The following is a 26,811-nucleotide window of genomic DNA, read 5'->3' on the forward strand; positions in this document are numbered from 1 at the left end:
ATTTTATATGGAGGTTGGACTTTGTAATAGCTAACCCCCCAAATAAAAAAAAAAGAGTTCCTTCGCCACTGGTGTTTAATCAAGGACGTAAAATAGCCCCCCCCACCCCTCTTCCTCTCTCTCCCTGAAAAACGCTCCAAGTGACCTAGTTTTGTAAAGATAAAATTACAAATACAGCCCTTTGATTCCTCGAGTTTCATTCTTGCAAGCTCAAAAACCGAAACATCGTAGGCTGAAAGATGAAAGGTTGCATTTTAGCCTTGCGTCGAGAGCCCGGAACCCGAATATGTTGATACTGGAGTTGACTGACCCCACAAGCTTAGACTCCTGGCATCGTGCCACCTGCTTTTACAACCTGTGTGTGTGTGTGTTCTCTGACCTCGGAACCAGGTCACATCGCATCCGAATCGATTTTTTTTTTCAACATCGTGGGAGCATTCGTTAACCTCTGCGTGTGTGCCTGGATGCAATCCTTCTCCCAAATGACATGTTGATTCAGTAACTAGGAAATGTATATGATCGATACTTATCAGTACCACACACCGACCGCGAAACTAGGTCAATGGCAAAGGCAGGGGTTCTTTGAGGGCATTGTTCCATTTAGATCTGCGCAACTCGGGGCTCGGATTTCAAAACCGGGCGCGGGATGCGTTTCGTTTTTGTTTCTCCAATCGATGAGCCTGCAAGAGTTTTATGAAATATGAGACTTCCCGACTTGTTTGGTGCAGATTGGCCTACCCTGTAAAATATAATGACAATGAGCTAATTCAGGATCAAGATAAAATGAAAGCATATAGATGGTGATGAACAGCGGCGCAAACTTTTCAAAAACATTGTCCTGTCACCAACAATTCATTCTATTTTAAAAAATCTGTTATTTACTGATTTCAATGAGCACTCCACCATGAATCACAATAACAAATATAATAATAAATAAAAATATTATGACTAATTACTGTACGTGCTCGGGCCACATGGTGATGATTATTGTTTTATTATTTTTCTATGTTTCCAGTTATACTCGAAATTATTGTATAACTTTTAATTATTACTTTAATATCCATTTCTATAGGGACAACCCTTAGTACAGTGGGATCCATGAGTATTACCATGCATTTTGTCCATGACTATTTTCATCAATTTTTCTCTTACGTCTGTGTGTTTTTAAGCGATAGATTTTTATATATGCTGGTGCAGAAGTTGTCAACAGCTTGGTTTAATTTTTATTTTAAATCTTGAAGCTTTTATTGGGTCAAATATATTGCACGAACATGGTGATGGGACAATCTGCACGGTAATACTCATGGATCCCACTGCACTGCATTTTGCAGACTAACAAGGCTATGGTGTTTAGACTCGCAGCAATTATAATCATAGCATATAATTGGAGAAGAATATTTACAACTAATATTCATAAATATTTTGAACTTTTAATTGTTACAATTTTCAAGTATTGCTATTGGTTCAGCCCTACTTCAGTAACATATAAATGCACTTAAAAAATGCATCCTATATTTTTGATAAGTTTTCAGTTTACAGAAGTTGCAATTAATATACATTTCAAGTTGTCATAGCAGTACCATTTTCCCCGAATAATTTTCCAACTTTTTACCCACAGTCCTGCTCTGTGAAAATATAAAATATGAGGAAAATGTAACAACTTGCAACAATCTGCCAGCATATACGAGTTTAAATATTGAATTCATTCTTTTGCCAGAATATTAACAAACACAATAGACAAGTATATCAGAAAATTTATGATTTTGATAGAATCTGTGCAAAATGTAGTAAAATTCATCAGAAACACTAAAAATCATTATTTCATGTCTTAGTACAAATGAAGGGCATGCCATTTCATCCATTTACATTTTTTTTTGGCAATGATTCATGTTTTCCAGTGCTATTGCAATTACGAAAAATATAGCCCTACATATACAGATGATACAACATTTGTATGTGCACATCGTGCTACGATGCTAGGGGTCCTGGGTTCGAATCCTGGCCTGGGCATGGATGTTTATGACTGTCCATTCATCTATTTCATCATGTCATCACTCATTTCCATCTCCGCAAATTAGCCAAAAGTGGCACAAAAGGCGATGCAAAATAAATCAAATCAAAAATCAAACATTTGTATGCGTTACAGTGGCATTCTCTTGCAAATATGAAAACAAGAGCCAGTCCATCATTTTTTAAATCAGTACCCTACAATATATTTTTAAAATTTGCACTGTAGTGCAGTGCAATTTGACAAAATTTCGGGAGTGGCCCTGGACTCGATGAGTCTGTGCCTAACTGTGTCTTAGATCCTACCCAACCTTCTGCGTGTGACTTTGCAGCACAATGGGGAAAATACTTGTTTTTTTACACCTTTTCCCATAATAACTATAGTGTAGAGCAGTGATTCACAAACTGTGGTAGACATACCACTAGGGGTACATGAACAACTTGAAGGGAGTATGTGATCAGCTCGGAAGAGAAATGTCAAGAATACCCTCACAACAACATTGTTGCTGCAGGTGTGTAGAGCAGACTTCGTATCTTTAACACTCAAAAGGAAAATAAGGCTGACTTCGTCACTGACATTCTTATCTTTTTTTTAATATATTTATTATTATTTAATAAAACACTTCTTCAAAATCTAGAATAGGCTACATTTGGAGCCGAATCTCCGCTTGAAAGTTTCAAGTGCACAACCAGACATCAAGAAACTGTGTCAGGCTATGCAGGCACATTCTTCTCACTAGAAACTCTGAGGACTTACGACAAAAACTCCAAAATTGTGCATGACAGTTTTAAACTTATTTTTGTTTACTTTTTTCCAATAACTCTGGAAAAATATATGCTGATATGCTTTTTATCGTACATGTGTTTCACATTTATATCTTTGTAACTAATCATAAAAAATGTAAAGGGGCACTTGCCCCTCCAAAATTTTCAGGATAAAAAATGTATAAGTTAACAATACTTTTGTTAACCTCCTGGGACCTGGGGAGCAAAGTATTGAAGAGTATATTTTTATAGTTACGCAAATGTAAGCTATTTAGAAAAATAGATCTGGACGTTATTTTTGTGGGATGGAAAACTTATCAATTCTGGCTCATGAAGTTAAGTCCCAAGTTTGATTCTGCCCCCAAAATTAAAGCCTAAGTTTGATTCTAACCCCCAAAGTTAAGTCCCAAGTTTGACTCTGACACCCTTAAGTTTGAAGTTCGATTTTGCCCCCCAAAGTTAGGACCCATGTTACGGCCATGATTGTAAACATAGGAACACCCAATAAAATAATAAACGTGCTATTCTAATCAGTAGCGTACGCAGGATTTCGTCAAGGGGGGGGTTATTTCTAAAACTTCCTCCAAATTTAATTTTACCTTTGATTTATTATACTTTAATTAAATAATAATAATCACAATTAATTAATAATACTTATAATTAATTAATTAGCTGAATTACTACTAATAATACTACTAATACCACTACTACTATTATGTAGTAGAGATCTACAGAAATATATCATTTATGAAAACAATAGAAAGAAATTACTTTCTAATGATTCAATTTTTATCAAATCCTGGGACCTTTTTTTGTTTTTGTTTTTGTTTTTTGTCTGGTCAACGAGGTGAGACATTTTAAGGGTGAAGAAAATCCATAAAACAAGAAAATATATTAAAATAAATTGAAATAATTAAAGTATGGAACTCATCCAAGAAGCTGCGGTGGTCTGGTCGGTAGAGCATCTGACAATTACGCGGGAGATCCGGATTCGATTCCCTGGAATTGGTTGGAATTTTTCCGGCTTCTTCCCCGCATAAATGTCCCCGATAATTCACATCTGGATTGTCTCACTGTTCTTACCAACAAAACATTTTCCACTAGTTAAGCTTATTGTCGTTTGAATAATTGTCTAGTCAACAAGGTGAGACATTTTAAAGAGAGACATTCAAACGTGCTGCGGTAAATAATACAATGGGAAGGCAGACTGGTGACTGTATTCTTGTCCGCCTAGCCTTTGTCTATACATTAGCCTCTAACAACGAACCAAGAACTTTCTTTAGTTAATTCTCATTGTTCACACAAAAAAATACATGTTCGTTGAACACTGGCCGATGGTTACAGGCACATACTTTTGGTAAATAAAAAAGCAAAATTTCAGTATAAAAACAGAGTCAATTTTGGGTTCAAAAGCTGTAAATAAAATGAAATTTCGCTGTTATAGCGGTGAAAAAGCGGTATATAAAATTACATTTTGGTCTTAAAAATGTGAATATATTTAAAAACTGCACTATTACACAAAATAAACATATCCCTTCTAATAGCACATTAAATCATTACCAGAATATTAAGTTTATTCCTGTATAGAGGAGTTCATTTTTGCTTTTCAAATATTTACAGCAAAATTAATCAATTTTCCGTGAATTGCATAACACACAGGATACTTCTGACTTCAGAAAGTGTCGCGTCGGTATAGAAACAGTAAATTTCGTGTTTAAGAGTCTATTTCGCATTTTGCAGTTCATTTCGCATCATTTCGTGACAAAACAGGGTAGGAAAATGAACCTCACACCTTTCAGAAACCTTAAAAATTAACATAGCATTTCAAATTTCGTTTTTTTTTTGTCAAAAACGAAATATGCATGCCTCTACCGATGATGCTTCAGCCCCTACCAAAATTTTGAGAAAATCAGAATTTTCAAATAAAAATCCGTTAAGATCTTTAAAAAATCAAAGTGTAAATACGAAACCTCTTTTAAAGTGAGTCCCGATTACCATTTTTGTCTTTGAATACAATTTTAATAGACTGAAAAGCTCCAAAAATACGAAATATTTTATTATGCATCCTGCCCTCCAAAACGAAGCCATGTGTTATCCACATTTACTATTCCGGCCTCTCCCCCCAAAAAAAAAACTGCGTACGCCAGAGTATTGAACATTGTTGCAACTGAAATACAAAACATTTTATTTCTCTTTTAAATCATAGTTACCCTCATATTTCACTTTCAAGAACTTGTTCAAGGCATCACTATGAAAGACGCGTGTGCTTGGAATGCTGTGCTTTTCTCCATGCTACATGGAAATAATAATTCAAATTATTATTATTATTATTATTATTAGTGGTAGTAGTAGTAGTAGTAGATGTAGTAATAGTAATAGTATTGTCCCAGATCTTTGACTTTGGTAAATTGGCCATTTAAATTTTTTTCCACAGGACTTTTCATAATATTTCACAAGCTCAAGGGGGGGGGGGGGTTAAACCCCGTAACCCCCCCTTGCGTACGCCACTGATTCTAATGTTTATTTGTTTACCATCTTTCCACACACAGCCCGAATCCCTCCACCATATCAAAAATGCCTCACCAATCAGACAGCCAAAAAAATCCTCAAAACCCACTATTCAGAGAAAACCTATGGTGGGAGTACATTAGACGTTTACTTACGATTAAAGTGTACAATGAGAAAAAAGTTTGAGAACTGCTGGTGTAGAGCATGTATGTTTCTAGTGAGGTTGCCTGTATTTCGTATTTGTGTAATTGAAATGATCTGCATTAATAATAATAATAATAATAATTAAAAACTGTCTGTAGTCTAGTTATTAATTTGACTTTTGTCTTTAATTGCAGGTGATAATCTGAAATCTCCTCAATCTCCAAGGGAAGCTGACCAGGCTTTTCATGTGACTAGGCATCATACAAAGGTACAGAATTGTGAATAATGGTCTTCGTAAAGTTACTTTATTCTAATGAAACAGTTTCATGCATGAGCTGCACGTGGGATATTTTTTCACAGATGATTATCTGAAATTACAGTTTTAATTAAATTATAATTAACCTCATGTTAAAAATTTAGATTCAAGAAAAATAAAGATAAACCTCAGTTTTTTTAAAAAAATATTACGCACACTATTTTTGCAATAACATACATACACAAAATATAAACTGAGATATGATTTTTTTCCACATGAATATGTACAGTGACTCTAAAAGTAACTGGGCAGTTTGTTACTCATTACTTGAAAAAGTAACTGAATTTCATTACTCATACTTGAAAAAGTAACTGAATTTCATTATTCATACTTGGAAAACTAACTGAATTTCATCTCATACTTGAAAAAGTAACTGAATTTCATAACTCATACTTGAAAAAGTAACTGAATTTCATTACTCATACTTGAAAAAGTAACTGAATTTCATTACTCATACTTGAAAAAGTAACTAAGTTACAGTTAATTAATTTCAAGAAGCAACTCATTTACAGTTACTTGGAAAAGATAACTGGTACTTTTAACTGCATTATTATAAGTAACTTGTTATTTTTGGGGAAAAAATGGTGGATGAGAAATGCTTTCTGGCACAAAACCAGATCAGTAGATCTGTAATCTATCCACTTAGTAGTGAACTTAGGAATTGTTGCATGGGGATGTGAAATGTATAGAATTAATATTAACCGTAGAATACAAACCTTGAGTGACAAATGTAAGCACAAAACCCTTGTAAATTTTACAACAATTTTATCTTTTTAAAAAATCATCTTATTTAGTAAACTTTTATAATTTTTACGTTTGTTGTTGTTAGTTTAGCTTATCATTTCAAAACTATATATTTTAATAGTTTTCTTAGTGCTATTATTTAGAATAAAAATTGCCGAGAAAAATTAAAAAGAATAGAGTTCTGAATTTATTTATTAAAAAAATAAACAGGAAACTTTTTATTTTTTTGATAGCTAGTTAAATGTTATGAAATGTACATAATATCTTTTGATACTAATTCAAAACCAATTTTACAAATATAAATCAGTTAGGTAGAAACTTGAATATAACAGTTAACTGCTGGCAGTTTTACACCTTCTTTCTTTACATCCTCTGCTATTTTTCGGGTGGCGAATCAGACTCAGTGTTGGATTCTTCTTCTTAATCGGGATCATCATCAGTTTTTGTCACTCTACTTGACGATATCATCTTCAACACCATCAGGTTGACCATTTTCTCCATCACCTCCTCTCACATCATCACTTAAGTATGATTCTTCTAGTAATTTTCTAATCCTAGCATTTTGTTGGTTCCCATTTTTGTCTGTTTCACGTTTGATACCCAATAACTGTCATACTTTAGTGTTATGTTCCTTTCAGCAAACATACAAAAATATTCTTTAGAACAAAAACATGCAAAAAGCATAAGTTCACATCCCACAAAAGAAAGTGACGTTGTTACAAAATCATTGTAAAAATTATTACGCACACTCCCACACACACGAACAGCATAGAACTGTTATGGACCTCGTCTGGACAACTACATCGTCATTTTTACTTGTAACTGAAGTGTCTTTAGTATGTCCAAGAAAGTTACACAGCTTTGAATGACCTTTAGTCATGTCAAAGCTTATCAATACAACAATGGGAAGATTTAGCAACTTTTCACTCAAGTTAGCAACCATGACCACTAACAATGAACTTGAACTTAATATGCCATTTTCTTTTCCTTACAGATATGGGTGCTTGACGGCAGAGCATTAAGGAACAAACTGTTTGAACTTCAGGCTCAGATGGGTGTAATGACAGGAGAGAGACGACACATGTCACAGAGCGAGAGCGACAGTGAGTCAGAGGATTCGTCCCTGTACGTGGGACACACGGCACTCGAACACGAAAGCATGAAAAGTGAAGGGAATAAGGTGTGGATCTCAAACAGTGTTCAAGACAGTGAACGAAAGCGAGACTTAGAAGCTCGTCGGCAAAGGTATCTGCAAACGACGGAACTTCTACGAAGATCGGGTCTCCTCGATATCACAATAAAAACAGCGGAGCTCGTCCGACGTAATCATCAGCTGCAGCGCCAACTCATGACCCTCCAAGCCGAAACCCGTGCCTTCGTGCATTCAGTGTTGAACAATCCCGAAAACAAACGACTCAGGCTTGGTGATTCGGTAGCACTGAAACCTGGTACTGCATCAAGAAGAGAGAGTTGTGAATCTCCCGTGTATGACTCTGTGTTTACGTCAGAAAACAGCAACGACAGTTGTGCATCCACGATAAAAGAACCAGTGGAATCACATAGCAGCAAAACAGTGTGTTCAGTATTTCAAGACAAATGATACATACTTTTTGTGTAAGTGCTGGATTTTTGAAACCCAAGTTGAAGCATATGCTTCCGAGTAATATCTATGCATTGGCCAAAGTACTCAATCTCTATTGAAGCACATCAAAAGATGTAAAGATTGATCTTGCATACTCTCTTAAACACACAAATGCAGCTTGTGGCAAATGATGTTTGTGCTGTAGTAAAAAATTACTATTTTTATATATAAATTCAATGAAACACATTCTATTGTTTCATTGGTCTGCTGTGATTTCAAACTTTTTCCAACTTTCTGCTCAAGAATGCTTCTAAAGCGATGATAATAAATATTTTCAGGAATTCTTCATCTCTTATCATGAACTCCTTATATAATGGACAAGAATGGTTCATTTTGACAATTATAGCTTGACCAATTGATCAGTTCTCAATTTAAAAAGAGACAATAATATTTTAGCCAGGGCATATCATGTCAAATTAGTAAAAACAAGGGCAGAACAATAAATTGTAATCTTAAAAAGTTCAACATGCAAATTTTTTTCAGGTTGAAATTTTGTTCCCATTTCTCTAATATTATCTACAACATAAGATGACGTAACGAGTTTGGTATTAAAAATATGAAAAACCATGCAGAAATGGCAAAAATTGAGCAAATTTGTGCAAAGAATAACAACATTTTCCATTAAAAGTTGCACTCTTGTTTTGAAATAGTGTGTGAACAAATACACATTAATTAAATCTTATCAAATCTTTATAAAAAGTTTGATGTGAAAATAAGCAACACAACAGAAGCACATTCTACTTTCTTTCTTTTGCGATTGTTCCTCATTTTCACATTGTAGTGTGAAAATAGCTCTTATATTTTTCTGTATGCAATTATTGTTTTATCCTTGATTAATGTACGTTGAACAATGCTGCAAATTATCTTTAAAATAGATAAAAACATTTGTCAATTACACGGATATCCCCTCAAGAGGTTGTATGTAACATGTGTAAAGTCCAGGTAGTAAAACCATTACATATTAAGCTTCATTTGCAAATAAAATTTTTTTCTGATAAAAAATTGCATTTTCGATAAAATATACATACTTGTTGCTAGCTACAATAAAAGAAGCGTTTATAAACTTTGTTTAGATGGGAGTTTTTTGGTGTTCAGCTTGCACTGCCACGAAGAGAACATTAAAATGGAACAAAAATTTGCATGTAAGCAAAATTTGGAAACACATTTCTTGTTTTAGCTCATTCTAATAAACTTGCAATGACCTAATACACGAAAAAAATAATTATAAATTTAACTTTTTTTTGTGAATATTAGCTTGGGCACATTTGCCATGCTCTTATTTATTCAATATCGTTGATGCTGAATTATCCTGCACTTCTAACAAAATTTCATTTGGTAAGAAATAAACACCTGTCTACATTTTGGAATATGTATGGTATTTTGCCAGTATGTAACAAGTTATTTTTCCCTAAACAATTACATTTGTTATAACTTCAAGTGATCTTTTTTTTTGTAAATATTAATTATGGTTAGAATACCTGTATTTTAAAAATACTTCCAAATGCAAGTATGTAGTGTACACATTAGCACATATCTTTAGTAAGAAACTGGGAATATGTCATCGCTATTTTTTTTTTTTTTTTGTCTCAGAATGCCAAATTGAGAGAGAGTTAATGGACACACTTTTAAGAATGTACTGCCCTGTAAATACATCATTACCAGTATATCTTAAGAACAGTATTATTTTCTAGAAACAACGTAATTTGTACAAAAGAATCTTCATTGTAAAAAGGTTGCTCATTACTATCTAACATATGTACTTTCAACATTTCCTGAGGCACAATTGTCTTGCTTTCTTAAAATGATCAACTTGCTTGTAGTACTTACTATGTAGAATAAGTTATATATTTTTACATCCAGTCGCATATCATGTCTTGTATTGTGCAATATTTGAATGCTGTTAGTTTTCAAAGTACGCTGGTATCTCTTATGAAGATATTTGAAAAATGCTATTTTATGTTTTGTAAACAGATTGGAACAACCTTTTCATCGAATGCACAATAAAAAGAATATTTATAACCTTCTTTCTTACTTTCCAACCCTTTTCTTCTACTATGGCTTATTATGATCCAATGACATTACTGGTGCAAAGTTATCCACATACACTGAAATGGAAACTTGTGCAGTAGTGTTGCAACATGCAGGTATATCAAGTCACAACCGAACACGCAGATAAATGCTCATTTTCCATACAAGTTGTTTTCATCGTCATATACACCCGCTGCAAAATGACTTCGGACCTCATAACAAAAGCACAAAAAATTACGCCTTTATCACAGGCCGGAGGCCAAGTCCTGAATCACTGACTTGTTGATAAAAGCAAAAGACTTGGTAGGATTAATTGTTCTATCATTAAAGATATTTTCAGTCGAGTAGCCAATCGATATCTGCGCTCCCACAGCCACCATCTTGAAAATAATCTGCCATATTTGATATTTTTTGATTTGATATATCTTGGGAACGGTGTCTCCTATCAATGTCTGTTTTTCTCAAAAATGTTCCAAATAGTGTAGACTTTCATAATAAATCAATAAATCTATTATTGAAAAATAAGAAATAGAAGTTTTTCAGAAAAAAACTACAAAACATTTTATGAGAATAACTGCGAGTTGAAAGTCTTAACAATGATTCTTTTTTCAAAAATTATGTTGACTTGTTTGTAAATTGTATTTCTCTTAAAATGTTATTTAAGGCAAATTTATAAATCTAGAAAAAATAGGGGTTCAGTTCGTCTAAATACTTCTAACAAACACTAAGTAATCTTACAAAATAGAAAATGCCATTGTTTGGTTCAAGAATTATTAATTAAGACTTTCTGAAAAGCTTCTATTTCTTATTTTTCACAAATTGATTTATTATGAAAGTTTACACTATTTGGAACATTTCTGAGAAAACTGGACGTTGATAGGAGACACCATTCCCGAGATATATAAAATATGGCGGCCATCGGAGCGCAGATATCGATCGGGTACTCAACTGAAAATATCTTTAATGATAGAACAATTAATCCTACCAAGTCTCTTACTTTTACCAACAAGTCAATGATTCGGGACTTAGCCTTCGGCCTGTGATAAAAGATGTAATTTTTTGTGCTTTTGTTATGAGGTCCGAAGTCATTTTAGGCAGATGTATAATTAACTCATTTGTGGCTTCTCAAAGGAATGAGAGGAGTTGTGTGTTATTGATTTCCCCTTTCATTGAAGCTGTAAGGAGGACTTTACGATGATTATAAATCCAGATAAAGCTTATTGGAAACATCATCAATAAAAAAGTGGGTTGGAGATTTTAATAGTGGCAACACTGTTGTACGGGGTATATATACCATGAAATGGAACCAGTGCTTCTTGCTTGTACCATACATTAGTTTGATACCTAAGCTACCTCCCAATACAGTGACGAGAGGAATAGAGTATCGTTGGAGTTGGATGTCTCCACAGCTGTACAGCATGACCTGCGTTGCGAAAGAAGAGGCGACACTTTCTGCTCAATCCTCCCATTATTTTGCAGGACAATGCTTGGGCGCATGTAGTGCAACCTGTGGTGTATTTAGATCGATGGGACTGGCAAGTGCTCTACCATCCCCCTTACTCCCAGATTTAAGCCCCTGTGACTTGATTCATAAGATGAAGGGCATTCGCTTCTGAACTGTTCCAGAGATCTTTCAGGCAATAGACCGCTCCATTCGAGCCATCAACAGAACAGGCCCTGCTACAGCTATACTACAACTTCAACATCGCTGGCAATGGGTTGTACACAATGCTGGTCATTACACTAAAGAACTGTACCATTTGTAAATGATTGTATGTTGCTACTATTAAACCTCCAACCAATATACGTTTCAATTCTCATGATTTTCTTACGGAGAATGAAAATGCCTGCTCCTCAACTTTATGACACGCTAGACTTTTAACCTGCACCTGCAGTCTTTTTAAAAAATTCCTCTCCTTTTGCAAAACCGATATGATATTCCAAATTCCGATAAATTACGTCTGTTTAAAGTTCCTTCCAGAGCAAATATGTGGTTTGGTTTCACTGTTGTTTAGATATGTGGGTCAGTCAAATATGAACAAGAATATATCTCTAGCTTTTTATTACATGAAAATATTGCAGTCACGTTCATATTTTGAAAATTTCATCCTTCAGGTGACCACCATTTCGATGCTGACACTTTGACAATCTGCGACGGAAATCATCCAAGGCACGTTCCAACAGGTTTATGCTTCAAAGCACTTCCCGTAGCTTCAAAGTTCTTCACACACCCTGATTTCATTGACCGATGGAGTAAGATCATGTCTCCCGAGATTAAAATAACGTTGATATTCTCGTCTCGCAGAGGCAACAGTCACCATTTTTATGAAACATCCTCACAGCTACAGCATGTTGAGCTTCGCTCCATCAATATATGTCTGTAAATGGCATACATTGCTGATGCAAATGACAATAAGTGTTACCAACACCATTAAAGAAACTCTCCCAACTAAAACAAAAATACCTATTTTTATGTTACACCCTGTATTCATGGATCATTTTTCTGCATACATTCCATTACAATCAAGGCACTTTTGCCACCAGATTGGTAATATTTTAAATTCCATGGCATAGTAAGACTGTGGTTTCTTGTCAAAGCCAATTGCACAAGAAGCAATCCACCTAGGGTGACCATACATCCCGTTTCAACTGGGACAGTCCCATTTCAGAGGCATGTCCTTGATGTCCCACCCATATTATTAAAAATACACTATTTGTCCCATTTTATAAAAGTCTAGGAATTATCTTGAAAGCCAAGTCTAAATTTGAGAGACATTTCATGCTGAAAAAGATGTATTGTTTTGTGTGTATTCAGTTACTTCTAGAGCAGTGATTAAGCATGCAGTTTCTTTACGGAATTACAACAGGAATTTAAATTTCCTGCTTCTTGACACAAAATAAAAATCTAGAGTTGTGTGATATGTGGGGTAAGGTTTTCGGGGAGATTTATGAATGGTTGGTAAAGAATAAAGCTGCTCTCAAGAAGATTGGTTCTTCTGCTAAATACTTCTGGCATTACTCAACTTCAGCATAAAAGTTGATCAGAAAGGACAAGAAACGCTATGTAAGTCATACAGAGATTACGAGGGTCACTATTTATATTTTGCGCCTAACAATGAAAAACCAGGAATTTGGCATTGAAAACTGCTTTATTGTTTTTCGAAGTATTCTCCTTTATGGTCAATACACTTTTGCATTTGTTCGAACCATTTGTCAAAGCAGTTTTTCCAATCTTCTTGAGACACCTCCATAATATGGTTTTTGAACGCATCAACGGCATCTTCTGCCGGCGAAAATCGTTGTCCACGCAATTTATTCTTGACATTCGGGAACAAGAAGAAGTCATTGGGTGCCAAATCAGGACTGTATGGCGGATGACCCATCAATTCGATTTTTTGACTTCATAAAGTCGGTTGTTAGACGAGATGTGTGACAGCTGGCATTGTAACAACTTTTGTTGGATTGGGTTCATCTTGAAACAACCATACAGTCGACTGCTGTTTACGTTCCGGCTCATATGCATATATCCATGATTCGTCACCTGTTACAATCTTATATACGTCTATTGAAGCACCACAATTGTATTTATTGAGCATTTGTTTGCACCAATTGACGCGAGCGTCTTTTTGAATTTTTGTCAAATTGTGTGGGATCCAACGAGAACATACCTTTCTCACAGCTAAATGATCATGTAATATTTTATATATGCTGGTGGAACTAATGCCTATGGTTGCCTAAATCTCACAGTATGTCACATGACGATCTTGCAGTATTAGGTTTTGCACAGCATCAATGTTTTCTTGAACAACAACTGATTTTGGACGACCTTCGCGAATCTCGTCGGAGAGCGAATGGCGGCCACGATTAAATTCGTTATACCAGCGTTTCACAGTGGCAAAGGATGGGGCTTCATCGCCAAATGTGGAGAAAGTTGATCGATGCACTTGTGTCTTGATAATCCACGTCGAAAATCGTAAAAAATCATCGCATGAAAATGTTCACGAGTTAATTCCATTTTATTGTTGTCGCGCAATCTCCAAGGCAACATAAACAACACAAATCAAGCTATTGACAAAACATTTGAAGTACGTTATGGTCAATAATGCCAGACGATTCCCTGCAAACGTCAAATCGCGCCTAACTTCAATCAGTGTTGCCAAGGCTCAAAATATAAATAGTGGCCCTCGTATAATAAAAAATACCTTTTGACAACACGAGATCATATTTCATTTGTTGTTTATGGTGTATCATTTATGTGATCCATCCTATAATAAATAACAACAATTTTATGATTAGGCCTACTGATTTTTCGGAGGGGTAAACTGATCTCCTTGGGATGTCCCGTTTTTGGGTCAAATTATTATGGTCACTCTAGTTCCACCTCTTCATCGCTCAACATTCAAAACATTCAAATGACATCTCAATGTCTCCTCAAGAGATCCAAACAAATGATTGCAACTTCTTACTTACTTCTGACTGGATGTTTTGAAGATGAACTGTGTGTTTATATTTGATTGACCGAAGTATATGTAATAGAAAATAGGTTTACGGTGCCACAAAACTATCACAAATATCTAAAACAACAGCAAAATCTAACCACTCAGGGATACGCTTGAATGCATTAGAATCAGTCAATTTTTCAGAGTTTGGAATATCATGGTGTTTTTTCAAAAGGAGAGGAACTTTGGAAAACAACTTTGCTGGCCCCAGCGAAAAGTGTAGCAAGTCCTTGAAGTTTTCACTAATCAAATCCTCTGCATGTGCTTTGTGTCCCCCCCACCAAAAAAAAATCATACTTCCAGAAGTAGGTACGTAAAAATCTAGCTTCTGACACCAGTCTGACGTACGTAGATCGTCATGTTCAGCGTTTTGTGATGGTACCTCTTGTTACAGCACCTTGAACACGTAGTGTGGAAAACACTGATGTTCTGGGCTCTGACAGGTTCCACTCGAATATGATACCGCTAGAGGCGCTGGTCTCGCAGCATGGTATTTGTCTGCTTATAATGGAAGTAAACGGAGTTTTTGCTGCAACGTCTGATTCTTTTACATGAAGCATTTCTATGAATATGAAAATTGCTATGATATTTGGTACAGTGGTCGCGAAGATATTAACGAACATTCTAGACAGTCAGCCACGTACTGTTATTTTTACTTTCATTAATAATACAGGAGAAAATATACGCATGGAATGTTCTCTTGGCAACTAAATTTTTGTGTTTGAATTAGGTTCATTATTATTATCATCATCATTTCTTTTAAAGATATACACACTGAACCATTTGTATTTTTTATACTTACTGTCTCTTTTCTTCCACTTTAAACTAATCGCGGCTATGATGATAATGATGATTGATGAAATGACAAGGGGAAACCCACAAAACGTCCTTAATGCCATCGACATGAGTGTAAGGAAACTTTCAGACCAATGGGACAAGCCACACGGGATGTTCACACTGATGTGACTAGTCACACAAGACACTTCCAGACTAAAATAGCATTCATTGCGCATGAGGGTCCAAACAGAAAACGACACGTTCATATGTCGTACTCGCTTGCCACTTGTTACTTCGGTTGGAAAGCTTCTTAAAGGAAGGGTGCTCAGACATAAGTGACACGCCACAGGGAGCGTTCCCAAATAAGTGACAAGCGACATGGTGCCTTCAGTCTATTAGCAAGTGTTTATTTATTAATTTAATTTTACTTTCTTTCCTAATTAATGCCATCTCGTGACTGCAAATCACTCCACAAATATAACTGTTTCCATCAATTCACGTACCACCTTTCAAGACAAACAAATCTACACATATTCCAAAAATTAACTAAGCCGCATTACTTTCATAAGAAAATTAGCAGCGATACTGATCGCACTGCCATCTATGTTGTCATCCATCTCGGGAACCAGTTTCTTGGCTCGTTTTCCACATTACGTGTTCAAGGCGCTGTACTCTTGTCCTTTAAGTAATATGTATTCATATTTTTTTCATGTTGTTCATTATACAGTGTGTTTCAAAAAATTTGATATCATTACAGATGTAAATAGCTCAATACCTACACATCAAGGTAAAGAAACTACACAAGTGTAATCCTCAACTCAATAAGATGTATGCATAAAAATTTGAATAAGAAATTCAAAGGTATGTGGATGTCACAAATGATTGTTCACAAGTGTTCATATGTGCACCGCCTGTGACACGGCACACGTCAAGTCAGTAGTCCAGCTCCTGTCAAACACGCTGCAGCATGTCTGTGGTAACAGTCTGCAGTGCAGCGATGATTCTCTGCTGGAGTTCTTCTAGGCTTGTAGGATGAGGTATCGTCATCACTAGCATGCCCGATCCATCGCACTGGCAGTGTCTCATTGAGATACTCCCGCACAGTGAGCTTCCAGTGAGGTGGTGCACATAATCATCACCGGCCACATTTCCCGCAAAGAAAAATGGGCCATGAAGACGATTCTTGGAGATGGCACAGAAAACAGCCATTTTTGGTGAGTCTCTCAGTTGCTCAACTGTGGCATGGGGATTTTCTTTGCCCCCAATGTGAACATTATGCTTCTTGACTTTGCCATTTGTGTGGAACGTGGCCTCACCACTAAAAACAAGACATGTATCAAAGCTGTCTTCATACCACATTACACATTGACTTTTGAGGTGTTTCTACACATACTGTTAAATTTCAGATCATTTGCATGAGAATTAGTACCGTTATTCGATTACGAATGATATCAAAGTTTTTGAAACACCTGGTATATACACTTCAATATACTGGCTGTTTCTTGTTTCACATCAGCATTTTATGCACCAATTATGACATGCTCACAATTAAGTAAACTTTAATTTACTGCATCTTGGACATCCACTAAGTTGTTTCGAGCACGATACTGGGATGAATTTCTAGTTTATTTATTAATCATATCTGTTCAATATGGCCAATAGTTTATATAGCCTGTTTCAATGATATCACAATAAATATGCCTTGTGTAACTAGTTAGAACAGGACAAAAACACAGATGCATATACTTCAAAAATTGATGTTATTTCATAAAAATATACATGGAATTTACAAGGAATGGAGCGATAAATTCATTGTACATATATTTACAAAATACGATATGAAGCTAACAGTGTGCACATCTTACCTGCCTGGAACTTCATATATGGTGTGTTAAATATGCTTCCTCCGGCCAACTTCAAGATGTATCACAGAATAAAGAAGAATAATTATAACACTCAATGTCTAGGAGGGGGCTCAGGTTCTAGATGAGCCTCTGGAGTATATGTTAAAAGCACCACCAAGACCCACAAATGGAGGATGACCTGGAATATAATGGCGTAAAAAAATAAGTATATTCAGAGTGCTCAATTGTGCATATTACAAAATATGTTCAGTTGCCAAGAATAATTGAAGGAATTTATGGTATTTAGGTTGTGACTGAACTGGTTTCAGTTTTTGATATAATGGAAATGCACTCCCTAACTGGTGACTTTGCAGCAGGACTGTGAAATATGTTTTGCAGATTCCAAATTGTAGTTAGTAGTTGCAGTAGTCCTCTATCCCCAGTGAACCCATTTTGATCTGGAAAGTGTGTACTGTACTTTCACTGAAGCAGATGGAAACAAGCGACTCCTGTTGTGAGAATGTCCGATGGGACTTGTCATGGTGAACAGACTAGGGTTGCAGACATGGACAAAAGACAAAGTGTTTCTGTTGCTTGACTTTTTTACAGGTACTGCAACACACATCACAGTTCGATGAAAGAGACCTTCTTCAATTCTGGTTTTCTGTTTCAAGCTGGCAACACAAGACCCGACATGGCAGTGACAAAAGCTCAAATAGCTGGAATGATTTGATTTGTATTTAGCATTGCTTTCCTGCCACTTTCGGCTCATTACAACAATGAATGAAATTGATGAAGGGACACTCAGAAAGAACACCAATGTTCAGGCTGAGATTTGAACCCAGGATCCCTGGCATTGTAGCATGCTGTGCTAACCACTCCACCACGGAGGTTGGTTTTAGTTGCGTTGAGAACTCACGGACCACCTATTCTTCCAACAGTCCTCACCTGGTGCATGGCATCTTCCACTTTTTCCCCAACTTTGAAAGTGCTTATTGAACACACCAGCAATGACGACATGAAACATGCCATTCTCAAATTTATTTGTATGCAGAGCACAAACTGATTCATCAGGGTCTCTCTAATATGGTGCACCAGCATAAGCCAGTTTCCCTCCACTAACAGAATGACAAAACCTATTTATTTTCAGACTATCTCTTGTGCATCAGCAGTGAATGTACATCACATACACGTTTTTTCAGAATGCTCTAGAAAAGTGTTTCTTAACTTGTGGTCAGCATACCTTTACGGGCTGCAAAAGGCTTGCAGAAATGTCAAGAAAATTTTCACATCCATTTTTTTGCAGGCTCTGAAGAACATTAACTTAATGGGGTGTCAATACTTTCTTAGGATCCCGAGATATTGCATCCTTTCCAGCTTCTCTTTTGGCAGGTTCGGGGTCGAAAACGTGTGGATACCATATTGCTAAATACTCTAAAATTTAACGTTGGAACTCTCTCTTTACTACAGAAATCTTGACTTACTTAGTTGACAATCTAACACTTCACATATCTCCCTTTAAATATAATACTCAATCTTACCAACAAAATTTCCATGCCAATTTTAGACTTACTGTTGATATTGAAGAGTGGATATTGCCTCCTCCAAAAAAAAATAATTCTCAAGTCTCCACACCAGAATTTCTGCAACAATCTAAGACAATAGTAATAGTCAACAATTCGATACCCCTCAATTTAATGCTCAATCCCCCCTCTAACTAAAATACCTGCCATAATCTAAGACCTACAGCCGGGAAGGAATAACCTGGCAGTGACGCCACTCCCTGCTAAGTCAGCGTTGCCAACTACTATGAAAGGAACCATGGCACGAGTAAGAGTACGAGCAGTAAAGATCGCGGTGCAAACTACCAATTTTCAATTTAATGTTAGCACTGCTAGATGTTTATTTTATGTTTCTTTATTTTAATTATTTCATATAATACGGCTTTCAGCAAACCTTCTGCATGCGGAATATTGTGAGATGATAGCCACGACTTCATTTCATCCTTCTGCTGTTTGATGTTGGGACTTTTTTCAGTAACTTGTTGTGGTATTGAGGATTGTCACACACAATAACAAGTTTGGGGGCAGATTGGAAAGAAGCTGTTCTTCGAACTACAACATAAAATTGTTAGTGTTCATCTCCCCATGATAGTCACCAGAAGTTGTTTTTGAAAGGAAGGAACACTAACTTCGCACCATCGGCATGCACAATAATAAACCTGGGACCCTTTCCTGTTGGCACTCCCCCCCCCCCCCGAATCTTTGTAATCCAGCCAAACTTTGAGGACAGTGTGGTGTGTGTTCACGAAACTTTCATCCATGTGAATGAAAGACCGGCGGGGTTGCTCTCTGCGCAGTTCTTTAACTTCATGCAAAAATGATCGCCGCAAAGCAACGATGCTGTTTCGTTCAAGGAGTAGCTTCCTGCTGTTTACGCTGTGCTCTTTAAATTTGAATCCTAATTTTCTTATGATCATACGCAACGACCAACGCGAAACCTTAAAATTAACATTTTCTTGCAGTTCCTTCATCAGTTTATGTACGGTGACAACAATGCCTTTCGTGTATAAATCATGGATTGTTCGGCGCTCAACTGCTTCATCAAAAGAATCCAGATTTCTGACACGTTGCTGGGCGTTCGGTCGGTTTTTACCCGCCGTTGAAAAAGGTTTCCTGCTCGCAATCGCAACACTTTTGTCTTTCTCCTTCAAAATTCTCCACACAGATCTTTCACTGACACCTGTCGCCACGGGCGTTCTGTGAACAGCTGTGGTTTTGTTTTCATGGCAATCAAAATACTTATACACATTGAAAACTATTTCTCTTGCATCGCTGTGCAAGGGCTTACCTTTCTTTACTCCACTGCTCATTGTACAACAACGACAAAACCAGCCAAAAAAACCTCCCTAACAAAGAAACAAAATAGCCTGCAATCCCTCGCTCATAGCTGCGGTTTGTTAGACTATTGTAGCAGTGTGGGGGTTTGCACGCCTGCATCACCCCTCTCGGAATGATTTCGATTGGTTTGCACGTCACCTTGTCGTCCGCTCTAGCGAATGAGCCTTCGCTTCTGGAAGGAGAGGTGAAGGTGGGAGATGACGTCACTGCCAAGCTATTTCTTCTGCGCTGTAGAGTTGGATACTGTCCCCCCCAACGATTAATTAATTCAGAATTAGCCCCCCAGAATTTCGTATTTAAATCAACATGCAACATTTTAAAAAGTTTTAAAAGCGGAAAATAATTCATCACAACATAAACACAATTGAAAACAAATAATATTAAAAACATTCTTGAATTCTTCTAAAAAAAATGATGTCCTATTTAATGAAAGTACAAATCAAAATTACATTCAATTTCTATTATTTTGTATTTCTTTAATGAAATTAACTTTTTCTCTCTTCCCATATCACAATGTCCTCTGAATTCACGATGACAATTTGAATTTAGATGTAATTTCTGTAGAGCTGAGCCAATACCAATGCATCAGAAAAAATCGGTTGGATTTTATTTACTGATGCTGTATTTTTCCGGCATTTTGATCATTCATGGGTTCTACAAAATTTGAAGCTTCCTTTGATTTTGATCCAACATTATAGGGAAACACTGTAATTTTATATTCCGAAGTAATTGTTTATTATTTCACGGCAAAAACTCTGGTAAACCGATACTTGTAATTGTAGTGGAATACTCACCCACTAATATTAATCAATATTTTGAATTTTTAATTGTTACAATTTTCAAGCATCGGTATCAGAAAGAATCAGTAGGAGTATCGATATCAGTTCCAAGTGGTATCTGCTAAACCTTAAATTTTTCAGAATTTGAAATATTGTAGCTGCTTCTTTGAAATGACAGAAAAGATCCAGAGGCACCCTGACAGCCCTGAATAATATAGCTCGTAAAACACGTTAACACAAAATTCTGTTACAAAAACATATATAAAAATTTCCATTAATTAATTAAACTTGAAAGATAACTTGAGTCAACTCACCATGTACGAGACCACGAAGATCCTTGCCAGTGGGTACCGCCTCAGAAACACTCCCATCCTTATGCTAACGGCATCGAGCGAGGTGTAGGCACGTTTCACACGTCGAGCAACTCCGGTGTCAAACGGTGTTTCTATAAGAAAACTTGGAACTCTTGCTTTAGCTGAAAGAGATTCACAAGGTAATTTGATCATAACAACCACCTTGAAACCAACACTTCCAAAACGTGAATCACCATTTAAAAATTGAATGCCATCTTTAATGCAATGCTATTTTCCTCTAAACTATTTCCACAATAGAATTAATAACACTGATGGGAAAGATTAATCATTACGTCATCAGTTTTGAGTTCTTGTTTGAAGTCCACTAGGCTAATCGAGACTGGACCTACAGTTTAAAGTGTGGTCCCAACCAATGTGTGCCCCCACTAGGTATCAAAGTTACACGATCAGTATTAGCTGATATAAATATGTATATTAGATCAGTGTATTGTAAAATTGGCGAAAATTTTACTGGTCTGATATTTTTATAATGGCATGTTATTTTATGCAAAATTCTTGCATTTTGTTATTATTCTTATGAATTTTAATCCCTGTTATTTAATCATCTGATTACATACATTAATTAAGGCAGTGAAACTTTTGCACTTGGATTGGTGTAATATTAGTATCTTTTATATTGGCAAAAAATTATTCCCGCTCCGTTACAATTCAAACTTGTTTTTTTTTTTTTTTGAGTGGCCAAATATTTTTTTTTTAAGAATATCAATAAATTACCAATATAAAGTTTACTGATACCAATAACCAATATTCTATGGACTCAATATAAAATTTATGGTCATTAACCTTCAGTGGCGCCAGCTCCAAATATTTTTTTTGAGGCAGTGGGGGGACAAGATTGGCTAAAAACAATATGTGTGTGTGTAAGTAGCATTCACACACATAAAATATCTGCTCCTTTCAAAGAATATTGAGGACACATAAAATGTCTCCCTCTCCTTCTAATAAGTCAGCACCAATGCAACTAAACACAAATTAGAACAGTTTTGCACTGAAACAGAAGCTGGGTATTTAGACACTTACTTTAGAAAACTAGGATATGTCAATATCCATAAAAATAACAAAATGGCAGAATTTTACACTAAATTATATGCTACTGACAAATATATCAGATTGGTAAATTTATCGGCAATATTAACAACACAGATAATGAATGCTACATGCTACACTGGCCAACACCAACAGGGCACCAATTAATCCGTCCCACCCAATTTCTTTTAAAGTAAAAATGAGATGTTTTTAGATAAGTAGGATATCCTGCACATAAATACCCTATTGTAAATTGTTACTACTGGGAAAGTACTGCAAACTAATAATATAATAATAATAATAATGTAAAAATTAGTACACTTTGACATCTTTGCTTTGGTGGCATGGAAACTTTTCATTGCCCTAGAAATGCTGCAAAGAAGCTGTCTGGCCAGAAACTGCTCATGCCTCTATACCAATGCATGAAAGATTTTTCATAAATGTGGCAAGTTGTTTTCACATAATGATTAATTTATTTTTTCCTTACTTCTGCAGTGTATTGACGCCACCAGTGAATATAGTGAAAATCCTGCTTTACACAGAAGCATTCCCTTTAACATTTTTGCTAGCATAAATTTTACGTACACGCTTCCAAAAATCTTATAGCATTTTCTACAGCCGACAATATTTTACATGGAAGCAGTTCACGAATTCCAGTTAGCATTTTTGATTGCAATGCAAAGTATGCAGAGAACATTAGATATATACAGCATGTGGTATGTGGTTTTCATAACTAATAAATTTCAAGACATGTAATTTAAAAGATGAAATAGTTATTTAATTAACGAGATACCTGAAACGCTAACATCTTTTTCGTGGTGGCTCAGTCGGTAACGCGTGTGACTACCATGCTAAAGGTCCTGGGTTCGATCCCCCGGCAGGTTCAAATCTGGGACCTTTTCTAACGTTGGAAGCTGCTCCGGTGCCCACCCAGTGTCGAATGACATGGGAAACCCTGGGGGGTAAAGGCGGTCAGGGGCATGATGCTGATCTCACCACCCCCACTCACGACCGGATCAAAAAAGTGTGGGGCATCCCCACACCCCTACATGCCTTCATGGCGTTGTGCTAAGCACAGAGGAGCACTTTACCTTTATTTTTTACCATCGACCTGTCCTATGTTTTGAGTTTTGTTTACATGATATCTCTACATGGCAGAAACATAGTACTGTGTTCAATTGGTGTGCTGAGTTTTTGAGAACAGGTAAACATGACAAATCTTGCACGACCTGTGCCAGGCATCTGTAATCACTGTGGAAACAATTGAAGCTGTGGACATGTTGGTAAAGGCAAATCACCATATAACCATATGTGAACTTTCAACTGTTCAACCTCAACGACAGGTCCATTTACAGAATCCTTCACAAAGAACCGGGGTACTGGAAAGTGTGTACCCAATGGGTTCGCCAACACCTCACAGACCAAGAGAAAGCCTTATGTATGAGTATCCCTGCAAAATCTCACTCAATACAATGAAGAGGGACAAGGTTCCTTGGAGCAAATTGTTGCTGGTGGTGAAACCTGGTGCCACCAATGTCATTTGATCCACAATCGATGTTGCACGTTATTGTGAAACCCTGCAGAAATTCTGCACAGCCATGAAAAACAGATTACCAGGAAAACTGTTGTGCAGCATCAGGGTTGCTCCAATTTTTGGTTCCAGGTTTTTCAGTCCAAAAATGAAATTTTTCCAAACATGTTTATCTTTATCATCATGATTTTTGCTTTTGAACCTTGTTTTTCAATTAAATATATAATCTGTTAATTATTATGAATATTCACTTTCACAACTTTTTTTTTTTTTTTGGCAAATTTCATTCTACACACACTAGAACACGTGAAAATTCAAAGAGTAAAATGTAAAATTACAATCGGCATCAAATGTATTGGGTGCTACAATCATGTGCATTTAGCCTTCAGGCTAAGTTAACAGAGGTACATATTTCACCATAACAGATCTCCACAATATCAAAACAACAGAAAAACTTCATAAACCATACACAATATTTAATTTTCTGTCGGATTTATAGTTTCATAGAAAATGCTGTTTTTTATTTTTGCTTACATTTATAAGTAAACAGCATCTGGAGAAATTTTTGTTGCATATAGGAATTCTATAGGAACTGCCAACAAGACTAAGATCTACAAAATAATAGACGATAACCTCCTCTTCACCAACCTTTCCGATAATTATGAACATATTGTCAATGTACTTTAGTTATCAATCAGATATCTGGACTGAAAGTTTTACTTTGATATTCTTTCTAATATCTAGTATTATAAAAGTGAAAATTTATTACAGAAATTCGAAGGAACCATAATTTTGCACAAGACTGATAATCACAAGAACCGAATCCAGAACTGCTTGTTCATTTTGCAACTTTTTCTCTTGCAGACTCCAAAATGCAAGTAAATTCCAGACGATCTGCATAATTCCCTGATTTTTTCCTGACAAGCCAAATTCCCTGTTTCCCAGCTTTTCCAGATGCATAGCAACCCTGAATGGCATTTCACCTCTCAGTATGCTGTCATTAGGATGTAGAGTATGACGTACAGTACATAAAATCTTTGTTTCTTGATCCTTGTCTATGTTTCATTTCGACCCTTATACATTTGAACTGGTCTACCCATGACATTTCAAAAAATTACTTCCCAAAGAAAATAAAAATCTTCAAAAGGATGGGTGAATGTATCCTGTTACCCATATAAAGCATGTGTACTATTAATGAATAAAATGTGAACTTACCATCATCTGTATCATTTAGGTTAACCATGCCATGTTGTGTCTGATGCAGAAGGGTTACGGTATCTCTGTATTGTTTCTGGAATAAAATAATAACAATTATACATTACTTCAACTCTTGCACCCAAATAGCAATTTCAAGACTTCTTAATATGTTCCAAATAACCCTTTTCTTTAGGAAAGAATATTTATATTTGAGGCAATGAAATAAAATACAAATCACGTGAAATACACTATTACACAAATTAATAAAATATTGTGGCTAGCAATACATCATGGCCACAAAAATATAGTGCACATTATGCACATAAAAGAAAAACTGAGCTCTTATGATGCGGCATTTACATTATACATTTGAACATGGTATCACTAAAATGCACACAGTAATTTATGAACATTCTGTATGTCATTTTATGACTGTCACTAACCAAAAACAACACTGGAATGTGCAAGTTTTGAAAAAATCCATAATTTTTAGTTATTTATTGACAATAAGTTGCTTCATTATAAAAACAAATGAACTATAAAATCACCATAAAATTACAAGAAACCAATAAACTACAAGTTACTTCGAAAATTAAAAAGTAAAGAGAAAAAATCAATGTACTCCTGAAACTGCTTAAATAATTTGACACAACAGCATGTTTTGCATTTTAACATCATTGCTTTGCAATCTAGGGGTCCCACGTTCAATACCCGGTGAAGGAACATAGTGGTTCGGATAACACTTTAAACTGTAGGTCCAGACCCAGTCAGCCTGTGTGCATAAAGTAGACTTAAAACAAAAACTCTATGTTTTGCATTTTAAGCTACTAAAAACCAAATACACAAACTTTTAATTTACAATTTTTATAATATAGCATTCTTTTAAATTTGTAACTGCCTGCTACATTAAATATTTGATTCCTTCCTGTATCTATCATTATCTGCAACCAGGCACCTACTTGCTCTCCTTCCCCTGGGCCAAAGTAAAGCATGGATTCCCACTGGACAAATTCTTGGAGAAGCAAATACAACCAAAATAACATGAAATGGCCAAGAAGGAGCAAAACCCAGTAAAGAAACTCCAAAAATGATTTTGATTTGGTGTTTTAAGTCCACTTTATGCACAGTAAGTAAGGCTAATCGGGACTGGACCTACAGTTTAAAGTGGGATCCGAACCACTATGTGCCCCCACCGGGAATCGAACCCAGGACCCCTTGATTACAAGGTGGCGACGCTACCACTGCGCCATCAGGGAGGCCCACTTCAAAAATGATTTCTGCCTCTAAATATATATCTAAGGAACTCCCCCTCCCTCCCCAAAACTGTCAACTTCAGAGACCTCTTAATAAGGCTGAAAAAATAAACATGATTAAGAATAATATTGTAGGGTGGCTATTCTAAGACGAAGATAAAATTCAAGTATAATTCCATGTTTACAATGTGAAATTATTAAAATTTCACAGTTAAAAATGGAATGACATACGAAGACGAATTTTTTTCCCATTTTCAAACTATTTGGTACATAAAGATAAACACAACAAAGTTTTTAGCTGCTTTCAGTGCATCTAAAAATACTAATGCAATATTGTTATGCTTTTCAAAGTATATAATTAAGGTGAAGAAAATAATACATCACAGAGCCATGTACACTAAGAAGTTTGTTTAATTAAAAGAATGTTACAATTGAGAATTATTCTGCTTTTGTAGTAAATTGTATTGCATTTCCCAT

The 26,811-nt window shown here is 35.8% G+C and overlaps 2 protein-coding genes across 3 annotated transcripts in view; one reads left to right on the forward strand and one right to left on the reverse strand.

Moving 5' to 3' along the window:
• The window catches only part of Cipc (Clock interacting protein circadian), a 51,382-nt gene extending 41,263 nt beyond the window's left edge, over positions 1-10,119 (forward strand). The window contains exons 3-4 of the mRNA XM_083125851.1: positions 5,619-5,692; positions 7,479-10,119. Coding sequence (XP_082981977.1) covers positions 5,619-5,692; positions 7,479-8,084 — 680 coding nt within the window. The 3' untranslated portion in view covers positions 8,085-10,119. The remainder of the gene's footprint in view (positions 1-5,618; positions 5,693-7,478) is intronic.
• A 7,052-nt stretch (positions 10,120-17,171) lies between these two features.
• LOC145989803 (golgin subfamily A member 5-like) overlaps positions 17,172-26,811 on the reverse strand; it is a 53,833-nt gene continuing 44,193 nt past the window's right edge. Inside the window, exons 9-11 of one of the 2 annotated variants that reach the window (XM_083125156.1) lie at positions 25,100-25,175; positions 21,268-21,398; positions 17,172-17,473 (exon numbers count right to left, since the gene is read on the reverse strand). In XM_083125156.1, coding sequence (XP_082981282.1) covers positions 17,387-17,473; positions 21,268-21,398; positions 25,100-25,175 — 294 coding nt within the window. In that variant the 3' untranslated portion in view covers positions 17,172-17,386. Of the gene's footprint in view, positions 17,474-21,267; positions 21,429-25,099; positions 25,176-26,811 lie in introns of both variants that reach the window. The other variant, XM_083125155.1, reaches the window with a different exon arrangement.

Source organism: Lepisma saccharinum, chromosome 7 (assembly GCF_977018435.1).
Source record: "Lepisma saccharinum chromosome 7, izLepSacc3.1, whole genome shotgun sequence".
NCBI classification, from domain to species: domain Eukaryota; kingdom Metazoa; phylum Arthropoda; class Insecta; order Zygentoma; family Lepismatidae; genus Lepisma; species Lepisma saccharinum.